General features: G+C 62.8%; 2 protein-coding genes across 6 annotated transcripts in view; one reads left to right on the top strand and one right to left on the bottom strand.

The window, feature by feature from the left end:
* Positions 1-11,387, top strand: part of LOC100087340 (nitric oxide synthase 1 adaptor protein) — a 52,656-nt gene extending 41,269 nt beyond the window's left edge. For 3 of the 5 annotated variants that reach the window (XM_039914320.1, XM_039914321.1, XM_039914322.1), the window contains 5 exons: positions 875-1,040; positions 1,553-1,708; positions 8,422-8,728; positions 8,966-9,644; positions 10,314-11,387. In XM_039914320.1, the coding sequence (XP_039770254.1) occupies positions 875-1,040; positions 1,553-1,708; positions 8,422-8,728; positions 8,966-9,491 (1,155 nt within the window). In that variant the 3' untranslated portion in view covers positions 9,492-9,644; positions 10,314-11,387. Of the gene's footprint in view, positions 1-874; positions 1,041-1,552; positions 2,956-8,421; positions 8,729-8,965; positions 9,645-10,313 lie in introns of those variants that run through there. The other 2 variants (XM_029080999.1, XM_029081000.1) reach the window with 1 other exon arrangement.
* Positions 4,992-6,089, bottom strand: SPATA46 (spermatogenesis associated 46). The gene is made up of 2 exons (XM_007662007.3): positions 5,903-6,089; positions 4,992-5,619 (listed from the first exon to the last, which is right to left on the bottom strand). The coding sequence occupies exons 1-2, from the start codon at positions 6,006-6,008 to the stop codon at positions 5,090-5,092; spliced, it is 636 nt and encodes a 211-aa protein (XP_007660197.1). The 5' UTR covers positions 6,009-6,089; the 3' UTR covers positions 4,992-5,089.
* Positions 11,388-18,735: the final 7,348 nt, after the last annotated feature.

Consider the following 18,735-nt stretch of genomic DNA (forward strand, 5'->3'; position numbering starts at 1 on the left):
CCCCCAATACCACAGAGCCGCCAGTTGGAGAAACGTGGGGCCCTGCTGCTGGGCCTCCGGCCCGACTCTCCCCGCCTGGGGCAGGAGGGCCTGGTGGTAGGGAAGCGGGATCGGATCCTGCAGGTCCCCCCACCCAGGGACGGAAGGATCGCTGCCAAAACCAGCACCCAGACATAGAGAGGAACGTACCGGGACCACCTGAGTGTCGTCCTGGGCCGGGGCGGGGAGGCTCCGGGCCGCCAGCCGACTCAGCTCGAAATCTCCGGGGGGCCGCGTGGGCGGCCAGCTTGGCGGGTCTCTCGCGTGGGTGGCCAGGTTGGCCCCGAGTAGAAATAGATTCCCCGGCGAGCCTCTTCCCCTAGATGTGTTTCATGGGCGTGGAAACGCCTACTGCCCAGGAGCAGTTTTGAGGCTTCTTCGCGCAGGAGGAGGCAGAGAAGGTGTTGAAGCCACCGCCCACCGCCGAGAAACGAGGTTGCGAAACGGCAACCAGGGCAGCAGAGAGAGCGATCGTGCTCCTGAGCGTTCGCAGCGGCACTGAACTGAGGGCCCAGTGGGAGTAGGTGCCGTACTGAGCACCTGCTGGGGGTGAGGCACCGTCCTGGGGGCGGGATGCTGTCCAGAGCACCCGCTTGTTCCTAGGTGCTGTACTGAGCTCTCCAGAAGGCACGTGTCCCGCCCACGAGGAGTTTTGAGCCCCTGCCGGGTGCGACAGGACAGCACCGATGCTCATACCCTCTGCTTCTGGGGAGAGTTCTGCTGCCCCCCCACCCCCGCTCGTTGGTGCCGAGGGGGCTCCAGTCGGGGTCCCAGCGTATCCTCACAGTCTCCTCCCTGTCTCTCTGCCCCCCCCATCCCCGATCCCTCCCCACAGGTGCATTTGCTGAAGGACCAGCTGGCAGCCGAGGCCGCCGGGCGCCTGGAAGCCCAGGCCCGCGTGCACCAGCTCCTGCTGCAGAACAAGGACATGCTGCGGCACGTCTCCCTGCTGGTCAAGCAGGTGCAGGAGCTGGAGCTAAAGCTGGCGGGACACAACACTAGTAAGAGCGGACCCCCGCCCTCGGTCCCTGCTCCCAGAGACCCCCCCGGCACACTTTTAGGTGGGGGTAGGGCCCTTCACCCTCCGCCCCGGGCCTCCCACCGCCATCCCCATTCAGATCTAGAGCTGCCACGGCTCTAGGGACTCCACCGTGCCGGACGCTGGGCGCTATCTCCAGCTGGGGGTTGAGGAGAAAACCCAATTCTCATCGTCATCATCCTCATCAATGGAATTGAGCCCCTACTGTGTGCGGAGCACTGTACCGAGCGCCTGGGAGAGTACAATACGGCGGAGTCGGTAGACACGTTCCCTGCCTACAGCGTAGAGGGATGGTCCCGCTCGAGGGCTTCAGTGACCTCACTTTCTCCTCGCGGCCCGCTGGGAGGGGCGGACCGGCAGGGGTTTCTTCCCCATTTTACCGACGGGGAAGCCGAGGCCCAGAGAGGTTAAGGGGCTGGCCTCGGGTCACCCGGCAGACGTGACCCGGCCCCCTTGGCTCTGCTCTCCCTGCAGCGGGCTCCCAGGACAGCTTGCTGGAGATCACCTTCCGCTCCGGGGCCCTGCCCGTGCTGTGCGACCCCACGACCCCCCGGCCCGAGGACCTCCACCCGCCCCTCCCGGGGCCCGGCGGCGCGGCCGACTTCGCCCAGGCGCTGGGCAGCCCCCTAGGTAGGCGCGACAGCTCGGCGAAGCTGGAGTGTTTCCGCTTCCTGGCCCCCGGGGACCGGCCGCCCGGGGCGGAGGCGCGGCGGCTCCTGGGCAGCCTGGAGCCCATCAGGTTCCGCGAGTCGGGCATCGCGTCCGAGTACGAGTCCAACACGGACGAGAGCGAGGAGCCCGACCCGTGGTCGCAGGAGGATCCGCCCCCGCTGCTCAACGTCCTGCGGGGCCGGGGCCTCGGGGACAGCCTGGACGACGAGATCGCGGTGTAGCCGGGGGGACCGAGGGGTCGGAGGGCGCGAAGGGGCGTGGAGGGCATGAAGGGGTGCGAAGCCCATGACCTCGGCCTCGGTCAAGGCCCGGGTATTTCTGCCACCACGTCCCGGCCTGAACCGGGCCCCGCCCCAGGCCGCGGGCTCAGGGCGCGACCCGGACGGCGAATCGGCGCGGGGTCCGAGGCAGGGAGGGTGGTGATTGTCCAAAGCCCCGCGGGAGGGTTGGGAGCTCGGAGAGTAGCTTGGCAGCCAAATCATTGTCTCAGTCCGCGCCTTCCCGCCAGCCCGGTTTGCCCCACCTCTTTCTGGCCGTGCTCACTGAGGCCACCGGCCCATCCCTCCCCCGACCCCTCCCCCACCCCTCAGCACGGGGGAGACCCCCTGCCAGTCGATTCGTGCCCCCCACGTGCTCAGAGGTGCTCAGTGGCCGCGCGGGGGCCGGGGGATTCCGGATGACGCCACGCGGGTCAGGAATCACAGCCACGCGCCCTTTGACCCGTCGCCGGCGGAGGGCGGAAAGGGTGGGGGCGGCGCCGGCACCCATGCCCGTGTCAGGAGCCGAGTAGGCCCGGGCCTGCTGCGGGCTTCGGGGGGCGTTCGGGGAAGGGCAAGGCCCAGTCTGGTCGGGGAGTAGGAGGTCGGGAATTGGGACTCCGCAATAATTAAGGGAGGGAGACTCTCTAATAGTCGGACACGCGCGTTTGCACATCGGTGGCCCCTGGTGATGACCGGGAGGTCCGGGGATTTCTCAGGGAAGGCCTCTGGGAGGAAGGAGCCTTCGTTACCGGGGGGAGGTCAAGGGAGGAGCAGAGTAGGCTGAGGGTTGAGGAAGATGAGAGCGGATAGTTAAGGGGAGCCTGGAAACGAAGGGTCCATCTAATAAGCATCGTCTTCATGGTTTTTACGAAGCCCTTGCTGTGTGCCAAGCACTGTGCTAAGCACAGGGTAATCAGGTCAGGCATAGGAGAACAGTTATTTCATCCCCATTTTTTAGGTGAAGAAGCTGAGGTCCCAGAGAAGTGACTCGCCCGGGTCACAGAGTAGGCAAGTGTCAGCGTAGTTTTCCTCCCTTTCTGTTTCCTCTTTCCAGGCAGTGTTTGTTTGGGTTTAGAGGGGCAGGGAGATATGGGGGGGGGGGGAGTGGGGGCTCTGGGGGCCAGAGAGGTTCTTGATCTCCCTTGCCATTGGCCTGTTTGCAGCGCTTGGGTGACTAGAGGGTGTTGGGAGGTATCAGGGGGTCCTCAGGGCCGAGGGGGACGAGGCGGGAGGGCCCACGCTGAGGGACTCGAGCTTCAGGAGACAGGGCCTGGGCCTGGGGTGGCCAAGTCAGGTTGGAGAGAGAGGGGAGAGGGTTTGCAAGGACGCTGGGCAGGAGAGCCAGAGGATGGAGAACGGGGTGGGGGTGGGGGGCGTCACAGACGCGCCGCCTCAGAGAGAATCGTAGAAATCCAAGAGAGGAAGAGCAAAGTCAGACTCGATGGGTTCCGACTCGGAGGCAGGAAAAGAAGGTTTGAAATGCCTAGCTGGAGCCGGAATCGTCCTTCTCAGCCCTAGGTCCTTGAGGTCCTTCCCTCCTCCTATTGTCCCGGTTTCCTGCCCCGTGGGACGTGGGGCTCTAGGCCCCCCCCCCCCCCCCACTGTGTGAAACAAAGTGAACAGCAAGCAGCTTTAGTAGTCACCACAGGGGCCTGTCGGGCAGGGACATTTAGGATCTCCTGACTATCCCAGAAGGGACCTCTTCTGGCTGACCCCCAGCCCCCCACCCCCAGCTAACAGGGTGTCACGCAGAGGCCAGAGAAGAGGGGTGCTTCCAACCCCTAGAGCGGGAATGGAGACCGTGTGTTCCGCCGCCCTCTTAGCCCTGGTGCTGCCGGGATTCCCCCTCGCTCTGGCCTAACTCTCTCCTGCTGCTCTTCTGGCATTTACTCCGTGTCCCTTTCCCTCGACCTCTTCTCCCCTCTCCCTGCCCCCTGCTCCCCTCTTTCCTGCACTTGTGACCATTCACCATTCACTCTACTGGATCATATCTGGGAAGCCAATTCCATCAATGTAAGTGCACTTACCCCTGGGTGTTGTCTCTACTCTTGGCTTTTGCTAAATAAATCTTTCTTATTTCCAAAACCTTTTCTGTCGTCCTTTCTCGTTTCTTGCTCTCTTTCTCTCTCGCTCGCTCTTGTGTCCCTTCCGCTTCCCTCCCCAACCCCAGCAGGGCAGACTAAGACTGTGAGCCCCAGGATTTCAGCGAGGAGTCTGTGCCGAGGGTCAGGAGGAGTTGGGGGCGTGGGGGGAAGGAGGGCAGGTGGTCTCCTTGGACCAGCCCGGAGTCAGATGGTCCGAACGAGGTGGGGGCGGGAGGAGAGGGTCTGTGCTCCTGTGGGGAGGGGAAGGAGTAGGGACTCTCGCCCCCAGGACAGGGCAGGACCCAATCTGGAGTCTGTCCCCATCCTTCGTCCCTCAGCTCCATTCCCCACAGGTTCATGGAAGTTCCCGGAGAGGGGGCGATCCTGGGGACGGGGCCCAGTGGCCCGGCCCTAGAGACCGGGGCTCGGATGTCCCTTCCAGGGGGACGGGGCAGGAGGAAACAGTCCCGTGGCTCAGCGGGCCGCGTCACCGGCCCGTCTCCCCAGTCTTCAGTGGTGGGCGCCTGAGTTGGGGGGCTGGCAGGGAGGGGGCTGCCGGGCGAGGCTGGGTCACCAAGCTAGGGTCCTCTGGGGCGGCCGGGCATCCCCCATCACGGAGGGCCCAGGACCCCCGCCTCGACGGGCAGGTCTGGCCAGTCGGCCGGGGCAGCGGCTGCAGATGGCGGAAGCGACCGGAGGTGGGGGAGGGGGATGTGCCAGAAGGATCCCGCCCTCCCTGCTGCCTCCTCTCGCTCCTTCTCCCCGACGACCGCCCTCAGCCTGGACACCGCTCCTTGTGGGTCACCCGTGGGGTGGCCCTGGTGGCCCTGCCCCTGAGGCCCCGAACCCGTGGGCCTAAAGCCCGGGATGCTTCAGGGGCACCAGGCTGACAAGGAGGCCGTGACTGATATTTCCGTTTATTCTCGCTTCTCCACCGGTGTAACGTAGGCTCTCTCCCGGCTCGCCACCGGACGGGGACGGGGACCGCAGCCCCCCTACTTGAGCAGCCAGCAGGCGCTAGCGGCCCGCCGCCCGCCTCCGCCCCGGTGCTCTCTGGCCCTCAGGCTTTTAAGTTTGCGGTAGTAAAGCTGGCAGCTGAAGCCCTCCTTGTGCCCGCCTTCGACGTGGCTGTGCAAGGAGGCCAGCGTGGGGAACAGGCGGCAGCAGCCCAAGCACTTGTAGCCATTGTGTTGTCCGGGCTGGCCCTTAGAGGCGGCCAGGATGTCCCAGGCACTGACCGAGTCCACGCAGGGGAGGCCGGGCCCGTGCTGGGAGGCCGGGGCCCAGGGGCAGGCCTCCTCCAGGGCGGAGGAGGAGGAGGAAGAGGAGGGGCGGGGGCTCTCGGCCGGGGCCCGGGACTGGCCGCCGCCAGGCTCCTTGGGTTCCGGGCTCACCTCGGGCAGCCCCTCCAGGGGGCCGGACCCCTCGGAGCGCACGAAGTAGCTGTATGGGGAGAACCAGGGCCGGTAGATGCTGCAGCTCCGCTCCACTGCCCCGTTGCTCGGCGTGGCTCCCAAGGGGTAGTCTGCAAAGGGAGAGGCGGGAGGAACCAGCGCTCACCCTCTGCCCCGGACCCGGGGGGGCAGGGGGAGGAGACCCTCCACAGTCCGGGCGCACGGGGCCGGCGGCTGGGCCGGATGGACGGACGTCTCGGGACGTTGGGCTAGGCGGACGGCCGGGCGGCCCGGCCGCAGGGGGAACAGGGCCTGTCCACCCGGCCGTTCGGTCCCGACTCTTTCCACTGAAAGCTTAGAAACCAGATTCCCCCCAACCGACCCCAACCGGGGCCCCCGGGGGCCCCCGGTCACCTGGCAGGCCGGTGTCGGGCAGGAAGGGGATGAGCTTGGGCTGGTCCCTCATCGCTAGAGAAGGGTTGTGGGGGCCGGATATGGTGAGGAGGGAGAAGTTCTCCATGTCTGCCAGGCACAACAAGCGGCGCTCACTTTGACCCGTTCCCAGAGGTCCACGGATTGTCTGGGTGAGGAACGTTCTCGGGTCACCTGATGTCATAGACAGTCACGCAGCCCCACCCTGGGCGGGGGGGGCGTTGTTTATGTGGCGTTGTCCTCCCTGCCCGACCCACGGACATGATCCTGGGCCCGGGGCTACCCCAAGGGCCGGTGGCTAGAGCATTGGCCGGAACTCACCCCCCAGGCGGTCTGAGCAGGAGAGGAGGCTGGGCGGAGTGGCTCGCTGTAGGACTAGGGAGGGTAGAGGGGGAATGCATCCAAAGTATTTAGTGAGCGCTTACTCTGTGCAGAGCATTGTACTGAGCTCTTGGGTGAGTGCAATAGATAGGAGTTATGCCCCGGAGCGGGTCCTGAGTCAGTGACTCTGCCGCTCACAGGCGTGGTGCTGGGACCCCAGACCCGGAAGGCTGGGCGAGGACCATCTGGTCCAGGCCCCTGCCTCTGGGCAGGTGGACCATACCCCCGAGCGGGCCAAGGGGCATCTTCTTTCCCTTCAGACTCTGGAGGCGGTCCTGCAGCCACTGCTGTTTTCGTATCCCGTTCCCTCCTCCAGACCCATTCCCTAAACTGGATCGTGTTACCCAGCCAGACCCTCCACCCTCACTAGACTCTGTCCCTCAGCGGGATCCATCCCCCCGGCCAGGCCCTGGGCTCCGGCTGGATCCCGTGGCTCAGTGACCGCTGCTCAGGGTCCTGCAGATCGCGACGCGGACCCGGAAACGGATTCCCCGGCTCCCTTGCTGCCCTGGACAGCCAGGCCGGTGCTTTTTCGGGAACCAGAAGACTGAGATTTCCTCGGTCCGGACCTCCGTGCAGAACACGTGGGGTCCCAAGCGGGGTCCCGAGGATCCCCGTCCGCCCCACCCTGCCTCGGTCCCCCTACCAGGACCAGTGAAGCAGGGAGGGGAGGGGTGCTTCTTTCTCCTGAGGACCGGGAGTAGAGACAGACTGACCTGCCGGTCTACACCCAGCTAGGAGGGACAGCCGAGGAGTGGTTATCTCGTCAGGGGCCATGACCTCCGATCCCCACAGGGCTCCAATTCCCACCGAGTCCTGGGGGCCGTGACCTCCTCTCTCCACAGAATCCTGGGGCCCTGACCTCTGACCCCCACCCGGCCCCCGGGGGACTTGAACTCAGAGCCCCTCAGAATCCTGGGGCCGTGACCTCCCATCCTCATACAGTCCTGGGGGCCGTGACCTCCAATCCCTGCAGGGTTTAGGGACCGGGGGCCGGGCCGCACCAGACCCGTTTAACGGCCCCGCCGGCAGACTCGGGAGCAGGGCTAACCTCTTAGACCTGCCGCTGCATAAACCGTCTCTTTTTCTCATTTGCTCCCCCTTGCTTTCCGAGCCCCTTGCTGGGTCAGGTAAGATTCCTGTCCCAGGGGAAGTGCGTGTGTATGGGCCCCTCTTTGCTGCCCCCGTGCATGCTCTGGGAATCTGGTGGATGGTGACCGTTAGCTGTCCTTGGGCCTTTTGGCAGGGGGAGGGGAGGCGCGCGTCTCGGGTCCCGGGCCCTTCTCGTCGTCGCCTCCCTCCTCCTGCTCTGTAGGCCCTGCCTGGCTCGGGGCGAGATCTCCTGGGGTCGGCCGCTCTGGGGTAGGGAGGGTGGGGGCTGGCCCCCTGCAGCATCGGTGTGGCTGTGGGAGCCTCCGGTGAGCATCTAAGCAACAGCCCCGAGCTTGCCTTGAAGGGGAGGGTCCCCGGAGAGAGACCACCAGTGTCGCTGGGGGTTGGCTGAGGCACTGCAAGGGCTCTGATTTGCTGTCGGGGATAAATGGGGGCTCCAGAAAGTCCTAGGGGGATCCAGACTCCTGGCCCGGCCCAGGCCCTTAAGGTAACCCCAAGCCCATCCAACCGGGGCTCAGGAACCCGGGAGGGTCTGGGACGGGGGCCAGAGTCAGCTGCCGGGGGCGAGGTGGGGTGGGGATCTGTTCGGGACGCAACCCCTTAGGAGCATGCCAAGCGTCCACAACTGGAGCTTGAATGGTTCTGGGGCTGGCCGGGACCGGGTCAGCCGGGGGAAGTTTGGATCGGCCCAGGATTCATCCGCAATTAAACCCAACTGTCGGGGGCTCGGGCTGGGGGAACGCTACCTCCCATCCCACACCTCCCACTCCCAGGGGTCCAGGAATCACTCCAGAGCCGGAGATGCGGGTCTGAACTGGGTCGGGGAAGGCCCGACTGAAAAGGAGGCTCGGGCGACATGGTCCCCTGGGCGGCTGGTGCATGTATGAGGACAGGAGAGCTGGGGAGGCCCGGGGGGGCTTGGAATGGGACTTCCAGGATCCCACCTGTCCAGCCGTGCTGACTTGGTGCCCACCCTCCCTCCCCCGCTCTCCCCTCTCTGCTCGCAGATGACCAAAGCATGTTTGAGAATTGGAATGCTGCCCTCGCTCCAAAGCTGCAGGCCAGCCGGTCCGTCCCCCAACTGCCCAAGCCCGGCCCGGGCTCGGCTGCGCCGGGGCCCGGGGAGTCCGGCGGGCCGGGTGCCCGCGCCGGAGGCAGCACTCAGCATCTCAAGAACCTGGGGAAGGCCGTCGGGGCAAAGGTCAACGACCTCCTGCGCAGGAAGGAGCCCGTGAGCTTCGGCGACGTGGGCGTGATGGAGATCAATCCGAACGTGGGGGCGGCCTTCCCCGGAGCCCGGCCTGAGGAGGCCAGGTGAGTCGGGGAGGGAACGGCGAGCCTTGCAGAATCACCGGCTCCTACCCAGAGCCAAACGACAGGGTGGAAACGGACCTAGAGGTCGCGGTCGGCCACGCCGCCCTCCGTCTGCTTGTCTCTCGGGCGGTCGCTGGGGTCTGCCCCTGCCAGTCGCAGCCCGTGGGGGGCAGGGGGCCGGCCGGCCGGCCGTCACGCCTAGCTCACGGGTTCACCTCGTCGGGACTTCTCTTGCAGGTCGACCTTACTGGAAGCCTTCCCCCGGCTGGACCCTCCTCCCCCTGGGACCAAGAAGCGGACCCCACGGGCCCTGAAAACCCCCCGGGACATGCTGTTCCCCCCTCAGCCTGACGCCGGTCCCCTGGGAGGCAGCGTGCAGGCGGTCCCCGGGTGGCCCCGAGAGCCGCCGTCCAAGGAGCCTGTGTCGGAAGGGGCGGGGACTCCCGGCCTCCCCGAGGCAGAGGACCCGGGGCCCGGGGCCGAGCCACGGCCGAACGGGGCGGGCCGCCTGTCCGTGCCTGACCTCATTCACAAGGACGGTCCCCAGGGCACGGCGGACGCGGTGGGCGTGGCCGGCGGGCAGCGCCGGGCCTCGTCCCCCGACCTCCCCGAGAGGACGGGCCTCAAGCGCAGCCTGAGCCCCGTCAGCCCGGCCGAGTCCCCGCGGGCCAGCGGCCCTGCCCGGGCCGGCAGCCCCCCGCCGGCTAGGACCAACAGCCTGGACTGGGAGGGACGTCACCCAGACCTGCTTTCCTTCGAGTAGGATCTGCCCCTCCCCCAAACTGGCCTCCAGCCCCAGCCCCTACTTGTTCTGTGGTCTGGTCCGGGGCCAGAGCGGACTACTTAGTGGGCTGAGGGTCAGTCAGTCAGCTGCCTTCTCCCTGATTCCCCTACCCTCGTGGGTCGGCGTTCTATCGTGAGTGCGGGGGGGGGGCGGGGGAAAGGTTTTGGGAAGGCCACCTGGGTGGGGTGGGATCCGGGGCGGAAGCTGCTGTGAAGGAAGAGCGGGAAGGGCCCGGCTTCAGTCGGGTCTTCCAGCCCCCGAGGGAGGCTCTCGCTGTCACCGGAGCGGACGGGCCGGGAGTTCCCCCACCCGCGGGGGCCCGAACAACACGGGAGGTTCGGAGGTCGACGGCGTCCCCGGGCCCGCAGCGGGAGGAGGCTGGCCAGAAGCCCGACTCCCCAGTGGGAAGCGGGCAGGAGGAGAGAGAGGTGGGGCCGGAGCCCCAGCCCTCAAGGGGCATAGCAAGTCAAGGTCAAGAGCCAGTCCCTGGTTCAAGAAAGGTACAGAGAGACTGGATGTGGAGAGAGCAGTGGTGTTTGGGATGGGTGGCGGGGAGCAGGAGGAGTCCTCAGACTCTCGGTGGTCCCCAGGAAGCCCGAGATCAAGACGGGCACTTCCTCTGGCTCCAGGCTGCCCGGTCAGGGGCAGAGACCCCCCACTGACCTGTGCTCCTTGCTCCTAAGGAGCCTCAGCCGGCTCGGCCGCCCCGCCTGCCAGTTGCCCTGGGGCTAGCGGCCCCTTCCCCCCCCCCCCCCCCGGGCTCCCTCTCTGACCCGTTGTCCGTGTCCTGTTTCCCGCCAGGGTCCCGGTGCTGTCTCCCCGCGGCCCAAGGGTGCCCGCCCCGGCAACGAGAAGAGGACTGGCTTCTCCCCGGAGAAGATGTCTCTCCCCCGGGACCAGGGTGGGATCTCCCCGGGAGCGACCGGGGGCCGACCCCCGGCCTGGGAAGGCAGCCGGCTCCAGCGCCTGCCCCCTCCCCCACGTCCCCGCGCCGGGGGCACGACTCCCCTCTTCCCCTGCAGCTCCCTTTCCTCAGCTGCCTCCCCTTCTGCCGTTGAGAGGGGCCCGAGCTGCCCGCCCTGCCCGAGGCCCCGCCGCCCTCTACATCCCCCCCAGTGGCGTCACCTGATGGCATTGCCTTACGGCGGCTGGGGGCCTGACCCCGGGGAGGAGGCCGACTCCGAGTAAAATTCCAGGGAAGGGACGGGGACCCGCGGCCTCTCCGAGGCCCCTCTCCAGCTGATCCACATTTGCTCCTCGACTTCCTGGGCCTTGGGCTGCCAGGGCCCAGCACCCCTTTACCATCCCTGTGGAACTTCCCCCGCCCCGTACACTTCTCTACCTCACCAGGGTATGCTGTCACCCTCATTGCCCCCGCCCGGGGCTGAGCCCAAACTATCCCTCCCGGCCTGGTCTCTGAGCGCTGAGGATCTCTGCCCCGGCCGAGAGTTCCCTCGAGTTTCCCGTTTCGACCGTAGGCCCGCCTAAGCGCAGTTGGGGGACACCTACCCCTCGCCGTGGTAGAGGTCAGGCCAGGAGGGGCCCGAGTGTCTCCTCTTCTCTCTCTGGGTGTTGGAGCGAATCATGATCCTCCCGGAATACGGGCTGTCGTGGGAGCCGCCCTCCCCACCCCCCAGGGCCAGAGGGGGCTGCCTGGCGTGGAGGCATGGTGGGATGGGGTTGGCTGCTCGCAGCTCAGAGGGAACCGGCCCGCGGCACTTTGCTCCAGAAACCTCCTTAGCGTTGGAGCCTCCGGCGACGCCGGGCGCAGAGAAGAGACATCGGCTCTATTCGGATCCGGAGAGTTTATATTTATATTTTTAGGGTTTTTTGTAGCCAGGAGCCAATTGCACAATAAAAATTTTTCCGATGACAGTGGGGTGGTGAGCGTCACAAGGGCTTTGCCTGGGATGTGGAGGGGAGGGAGCACTGGTACTTTCCGTCCAGAGAGGAGCCAGTTTAACCAGCAACTGGTGTGGGGGTTGGGGGGGATGGGTCGGGGGATCGATCATTCATTCATTCAATAGTATTTATTGAGCGCTTACTATGAGCAGGGCACCCCTCTCCCCCTCCCACACACACTTACTCGGCCCCGCACTCCTGCCTCTGGCCTGGAAAAAACTTCCAGGAACACACCGCTCCCAGACTCCAGGTGGAAAGGCAACAGGCGTCTCTGGGACAGAGATAGGAGAAGCGGTTGGACCTGTGGTAAGAGCTCAAAACTGGGAGTCAGAAGACCTGCGTTCTCACCGTGGCTCTGCCTGCGGTGTGACTTTGGTCACTTGGTTTCTGTGTGCCTCACCTTCCTCATCTGTAAAATGAGTGTTAAATATCTGTTCTCTCTCCCCCTGGCGAGACAGGGACCGATCTGATTATCCTGTACAACTTAGAAAAGTGCTTGGCGTATAGTCAGTGCTCAATAGATTCTACGGAGGTCCCTCCCTCGAGCGGCCCCTGTCTGAAAGGAAGCAAGTTGGACCTACAAGATCATTCTCTTCCCGGGACCCCCTCGTTGCCGGGGACCCCTCGTTGCCGAGGACCCCGGCCGCCCTGCGCTGGAGCTGGCAAGACTCATCAGGTGCCTGTCCTGGGCGCGCAATCAATCACGTATTATTCACCGAGTCCCTCATGGGGGTAGGAGAACTGTAACTAATCATTTTGGAGAGTACGATATAACAGGAAGCCCCCAAGGAGCTTGCAGTCTAGAGGGGAAGGCGGTTATTAAAATTACACGTGGGAGAAATGGCAGAGTAAAAGGATGCATACGTGTGTGCCTTGGGGGTAAGGGTGGGGTGGATGTCAAGTAATAATTATAATAATGTTGGTGTTTGTTAAGTGCTTACTATGGGCAGAGCACTGTTCTAAGCGCTGGGGGAGATACAGGGTCATCAGGTCGTCCCACATGAGGCTCACAGTTAATCCCCATTTTGCAGATGAGGGAACTGAGGCCCAGAGAAGTGAAGTGACTCGCCCACAGTCACACGGCTGACAAGCGTCAGAGCCGGGAGTCGAACTCACGACCTCTGACTCCAAAGCCCGGGCTCTTTCCACTGAGCCACGCGGCTTCCATCCGAGTACAGAAGGGATGTGGAAGGGAGAGGGAATTAGAGAGAGAAAGGCTTAGTCTGGGAAGGCCTCTCGAGAAGCTGTAATTTTAACAAGGCCTTGTAAGTGGAGAGAGTGATCAACCGTGACATGTGAAGGAGGAGGGAGTTTGGGGCCACCGGGAGGATGTGGGCAGGGGGTCAGCTGTGAGATAGATGAGATTGAGGCTCAGTGAAGAGAGGAGTGAAGTGTGTGGACGGGGTTGCTGCAGATCAGCGTGGCAAAGTAGATGGGGGAGAGGATCGGGAGGTGCTGGGGCAGGAGGGCACGTCACCCCAACACCCTCTGCCCCCCGCCCCAAACCTCTCCCTCACCCGCCGATGCCTCCAGCAAGCCCGTCGACAGCGGGGCTGGAGGGGACCCCCCCCCCTCCCCCCACCAAGTAGCATGGCGTAGTGGATAGAGCACGGGCCTGGGAGACCGAAGGTCGTGGGTTCTAATCCCAGCACCGCCACTTCTCTGCTGTGGGACTTCACTCCTCTGGCCCTCAGTTCCCACATCTGTAAAATGGGGATTGAGACTGTGAGCCCCACGTGGGCCAGGGACTGTGTCCAACCTGATTTGCTTGCTTGTATAATAATGATGATGATGATGATGATGATGATGATGATATTTGTTAAGTGCTTACTATGTGCCAAGCATTGTTCTAAGCACTGTGGTAGATACAAGGTAATCAGGTTGGACACGGTCCCTTCCCACGCGGGACTCGCATTCTCAATCTCCTTTCACAGACGAGGTCACGGAGGCCCAGCGAAGTGACCTGCCCGTGTCCCACAGCCGACAAATGGCGGGGTCGGGATTAGAACTCGCGACCTCTGACTCCCACGCCCACGCTCTGGCCACGCTCTATCTTCCGGCTTGTATCCGCCCCGGCGCTTTAGCACGGTGCCCGGCACGTAGTGAGCGCTTAATAACGTTGGGGTTTGTTAAGCGCTTACTAGGTGCAGAGCACCGTTCTAAGCGCTGGGGGAGATTCAGGGTCATCAGGTTGTCCCTCGTGAGGCTCGCAGTCTTCATCCCCATTTTCCAGATGAGGTAACTGAGGCCCAGAGAAGTTGGGGAAGCAGCGTGGCTCAGTGGAAAGAGCGCGGGCTTGGGAGTCAGAGGTCACGGGTTCTAATCCCGGCTCTGCCGCTAGTCAGCTGTGTGACCTTGGGCAAGTCACTTAACTTCTCTGTGCCTCAGTTACCTCATCTGTCAAATGGGGATTAAAACTGTGAGCCCCACGTGGGACAACCTGATTACCTTGTATCCCCCAGCGCTTAGAACAGTGCTTTGCACATAGTAAGCGCTTAACAAATACCAACATTATCGTTATTATTAACAGTGCTCTGCACATAGTAAGCGCTTGACTCTATTTATCGCCATCGTTCTCGTCTGCCCGTCTCCCCCGATTAGACCGTCAAAGGGCAGGGACCGTCTCTATCTGTTGCCGCCTTGTCCATTCCAAGCGCTTAGTCCAGTGCTCTGCACATAGTAAGCGCTCAATAAATACTATCGAATGAATGATCAAGTGGCAGAGCTGGGATAGGAGCCCATGAACTCTGATTCTCAAGCCGGTGCTCTTTCCACCGAGCCACGCTGAAATGCCATTATTAGTCACTCCTCCAATCGTATTTATTAATAATGTTGGTAATGTTGGTATTTATTAAGCGCTTACTATGTGCAGAGCACTGTTCTAAGCGCTGGGATATACAGGGTGATCAGGGACTCCCAAGCCCGTGCTCATTCCACTGTGCCACGCTGCTTCTCTATTATTGCTTCTCTCTTTCATTCATTCATTCAACAGTATTTATTGAGCGCTTACTATGTGCAGAGCACTGTACTAAGCGCTTGGGATGAACAAGTCGGCAACAGATAGAGACGGTCCCCGCCGTTTGACGGGCGCACGGTCTAATCGGGGGAGACGGACAGACGAGAACGATGCCGATAAATAGAGTCGAGGGGAAGAACATCTCGTAAAAACAGGGGCAACTAAATAGAATGGAGGCGATGTACATTTCATTAACAAAATGAAATGGTGCTCTCTTATTGAGCACCCACTGTGTGCAGGGCAGTGTACTAATGATTGCCATCATCATTATTATCATTATTATTACTAATAATAACATCTCGAGGGGATGCAGCGGATCAGGGTGCCCCCCGGTGGACAGAGAGCTGCACTGCCGTTCCCGGCTAGAAATGATCTCGGCCAAGGGCGAGCGGGATTTTGTTGCGTGGAGCCCGCACCCCGACACCCTGCCGCCGGGGAGATCGGGGGCCTCCCGCAAGCCGGCTTTCCTTTCATTCCTTCGTTCCTTCATTCCTTCAATCGTATTTATTGAGCGCTTACTGTGCGCAGAGCACTGGGCTAAACGCTTGGCAAGTACAGCCGGGCAACAACGGGCTAGAAGCGGGGGACCAGGGCCCAGAACAAAACCAGTGGACAGGCATCAGTACCGTCACACTAGATCAAGAGAATTACATCTAATGATAATGGTATTTGTCAGCCATTATTATTATGGCTATATCGTATAGATAATAATAATAGTGGCGGTATTTGTTGAGCGCTTACTACGTGCAGAGGACTGTCCTAAGCGCTGGGGGAGATACTGGGTCATCAGGTTGTTCCACGTGAGGCTCACAGTCTTCATCCCCATTTGACCGATGAGGTCACTGAGGCCCAGAGAAGTGAAGTGACTCGCCCACGGTCACACAGCTGACAAGCGGCAGAGCCGGGAGTCGAACCCGTGACCTCTGACTCCGAAGCCCGGGCTCTTTCCACTGAGCCACGCTGCTTCCCACGATGTACCATTCTATCATGGCTCCCAGCCCCATCACGGCGCCCTTTCTTCCTGCCAGCCAAGGAACGCCCTCCCTCCTCACATCCGCCAACCTAGCTCTCTTCCCCTCTTCGAAGCTCACCTCCTCCAGGAGGCCTTCCCAGACTGATCCCCCCTTTCCCTCTGCCCCTCCTCCCCTCCCCATCGCCCCGACTCCCTCCCTCTGCTCTACCCCTTCCCCTCCCCACAGCGCGGGTCTATATTTGTACATATTCATTACTCTATTTTATTAATGACGGGTATAAGTGAAGCAGCGTGGCTTAGTGGAAAGAGCCCGGGCTTGGGAGTCAGAGGTCGTGGGTTCTCATCCCGGCTCGGCCGCCCGACAGCTGCGTGACTGTGGGCCGGTCACTTCACTTCTCTGGGCCTCAGTTCCCTCATCTGGAAAATGGGGATGAAGACTGTGAGCCCCCCTTGGGACAACCCGATCACTTTGGATTGCCCCCGGCGCTTAGAACAGTGCACATAGTAAGCACTCCAGTGTGTTCACACTTGCTCTCATGCCAACCCACCCCAGGTGCATACACACCAACAGACACATACACCCCCATACGCCTACACACCAGCAAACACATATACCCCTAGTGCATTCATCCGTGCACTCGTACCAACACGCGTATGCATCCCCTCCCCGCAGCCAGCGCACTCAAACCTACATCCCTCATAGCTCGCCCCACATCGAGGCTGCCTGATGGAGGAAGGGCGAGGGGGGCGGCCAGGCAGAGTGGAAACGGGTGGGGGGGGCTCAGGGCAGAGGGGGTTTCATGTCGCGAGCTTTACCGGTGATAAACGGAGTCTGGAGAGAGGACAGCATTTCTGGAGAGTGCAGCAGCCAAGTCCCCTGTGTGAGAGTCACAAATGCCGCGCCTCTTCCTTCAAACAGTCAGTCGATCCATCTCTGAGACCATCGGTGAAATTTATTGAGCGCCTACTGTGTACAGAGCACTGTCCTAAGCACTTGGGAGAGTTACAGTAAAGTGAGTGGACACGATCCCTTCCCTCAAGGAGCTTCCGGTCTAGGGGGCGAGACAGACACTAAAATCAATTACAACCCGGAGGAAGCAGTAGAGATTGAGATCCGTACGTAGGTGTTATGGGGTGGGGAGAAGGGGTTGTGAGTATTTAAGTGTTGAGTCGGCCCGGAAGTGCTGAAATAGCTGTCGGGGACGGAAGGGGAAAAGACGAAAGATGATCTGGACGAGACGTCTCGGAGATGTGACTGCAGATGGGCTGAAGGCTTCGAAGAAGGGCCCGCCAGACGCGAAGGGGGAGGGAGTTCCAGGCGTGAGGGAGGGTGAGGGCAAGAGGCCGGCAGCAAGAGTCGAGAAGGGGGCATAATAAGTAGGTTGGATTGAGAGGGATGAAGACTGAGCTGGAGTATAAGGGGGAGAAGAGAGGATATGTGGGTGGGAGAAAGCCGACGGAGGGCCTTAAAGCTAGTGATCCGGAGTTTTTACTCAAAAGCACCGAAGAATGGCCAACCATTAGAAGGTTTAGAAAAGTGGGGATATGTGTGTAAAATGGTGTTTTGGAAGAGCGTTTCCTGGAGGTCAAAGTGAAGTATGGACTGGAGAGGGGAGAGATTGGAGGCAGGGAGGTCGGCGGAGAGGCTGATGCAGTGGTCACGTGGCCGGGCCCAGTTTGCAGGCGGCTTGGATGGAGAAGCAGAGGTAGATCCCGAAGATGTTGGGGAGGAAGAACGGAGAGGATTTGGTGACAGACTGAATCCCGTGGTCGTAAGAAAGAGAAGAGGCAGGGACAGCGCCGAGGTTGCGAGCTCGAGAGACGGGGAAGATGCTGGGATTGTCCACGGTGGAGGGAAAGTCAGGTGGAGGTGAGGATTTGGGAAGGAAGGCGAGTTAGGCTCTGAGAGGAGGAGGAGCTGGGCTTTCCCCCGCCTCCCCCAGCAGCCTCCAGCGCCTCGTCAGTGGTCTCGGGTAGGGTGACGGCCCCCGCCCCCGCCCCCCCAGTCCAGGCTGTTCCCGCAATGCAGTGTTCCCGGGGCGGCCCAGGGCCCAGGCCCCCACCTGCCCGTCACGTCCACGGTGACCTGGGCTTCCCCGAAGCCTGGCCTGGCCAGACGGCGGGGCCCAGTAGTCTCCTCCCCGGCCACGGCACAACCCACCCACAAACCCCATCCTCTTCTCTCTCATGCATGTTACACACCCATAGTTCACACAGGCACCCACATAAACACTCCCTCCCTCGACGGCCTGGGCCGGGGGTGGGGGTGGGGGGTCTTGGTGCGCAGCCGGGCTCCACGGGGGCAGATCTGAGACCGAGGCAAAGCTCCCAGCCCCGTCTCTCTGGGACCCTCACCCCCGCCCTCAGCGAATGGCATAATAATAATATTATCGATAATAACAATAACAACAATAACAATAATAACGGTGGTGGTTGTTCAGCGCTTACTACGTGCCAGACACTGCACTAAGCCCCGGGGTGGATACGAGCAAATCGGGTTGGACCCTGTCCCACTTGGGGTTCACCGTCTTAATCCCCATTTGACAGATGAGGTCACTGAGGCTCAGAGAAATGAAGTGATTTGCCTGAAGTCCCACAGCTGACAAGCGGCAGGGCCGGGATTAGAGCCCCGATCCTTCTGATTCCCAGGCCCGGCCTCCATCCGCCAGGCCACGTGCCCCCGCTGCCCCCCAGGTGACCGGAGGGGAAGGTGGGGGGGACCGGCGGGGGACCCCGACAGTCCAGAAAGCCGGCTCGCGCTCCCCGGGTCCGCGGCTGCCAGGTCCAGGGCGTGCGGGGCGGACACGAGGCCGGGCCCCGAGAGGGGAGGGCGGCGGGGATCCCGGGGGGGTCCGGAGGCCGTGGAGGCCTAGGCCCAGGGGACGGACGGGGGGCGGGAGGGCAGGTGGAGAGGGTCCTGGGGCAGGAGACCCCCGTGCCCCCCTCCCTCAGGGCAAAACATCCACGTAATCGTCCGCATTGTTCTCCTCCAAGGACCGGCGGGAGCAGTCGGGAGCTCCGGGTAGGGATGTCAGCTGTCGGGGCCACCCCCCAGGCCCCCGCTCCGATCCTCTCCCGGAGGGCGTCGTGGCCGAAGGGACCCGAGTGGCTGCCCTTCTGCGAGCCTTCGGGGCTTCCCCCCGCCCCTCTCTGGCCTGGGTCGCCCACCCCGGGCTCTCACGGTAGGTGGCCTCCCGGTCCACGTTGGAGCGCCGAAAGAAGAGGTAAGGGCTCCTGACCGGAGCCGGGGTGGGGGCCGGGGCCGGGGTCGGGGCCGGGGTCGGGGTCGGGGTCGGGGTCGGGGCCCGGACCGGGACCGGGGCCGCAGCCAG

This window comes from Ornithorhynchus anatinus, chromosome 16 (assembly GCF_004115215.2).
Source record: "Ornithorhynchus anatinus isolate Pmale09 chromosome 16, mOrnAna1.pri.v4, whole genome shotgun sequence".
NCBI lineage: Eukaryota > Metazoa > Chordata > Mammalia > Monotremata > Ornithorhynchidae > Ornithorhynchus > Ornithorhynchus anatinus.

Coding starts and splice junctions, on each gene's coding strand:
- SPATA46 (XM_007662007.3), bottom strand. CDS start 6,008: ATGGAGAACTTCTCCCTCCTCACCATATCCGGCCCCCACAACCCTTCT. Junction 5,620..5,902: donor GCCCGACACCGGCCTGCCAG/GTGACCGGGGGC, acceptor CTCCCTTTGCAG/ACTACCCCTTGGGAGCCACG.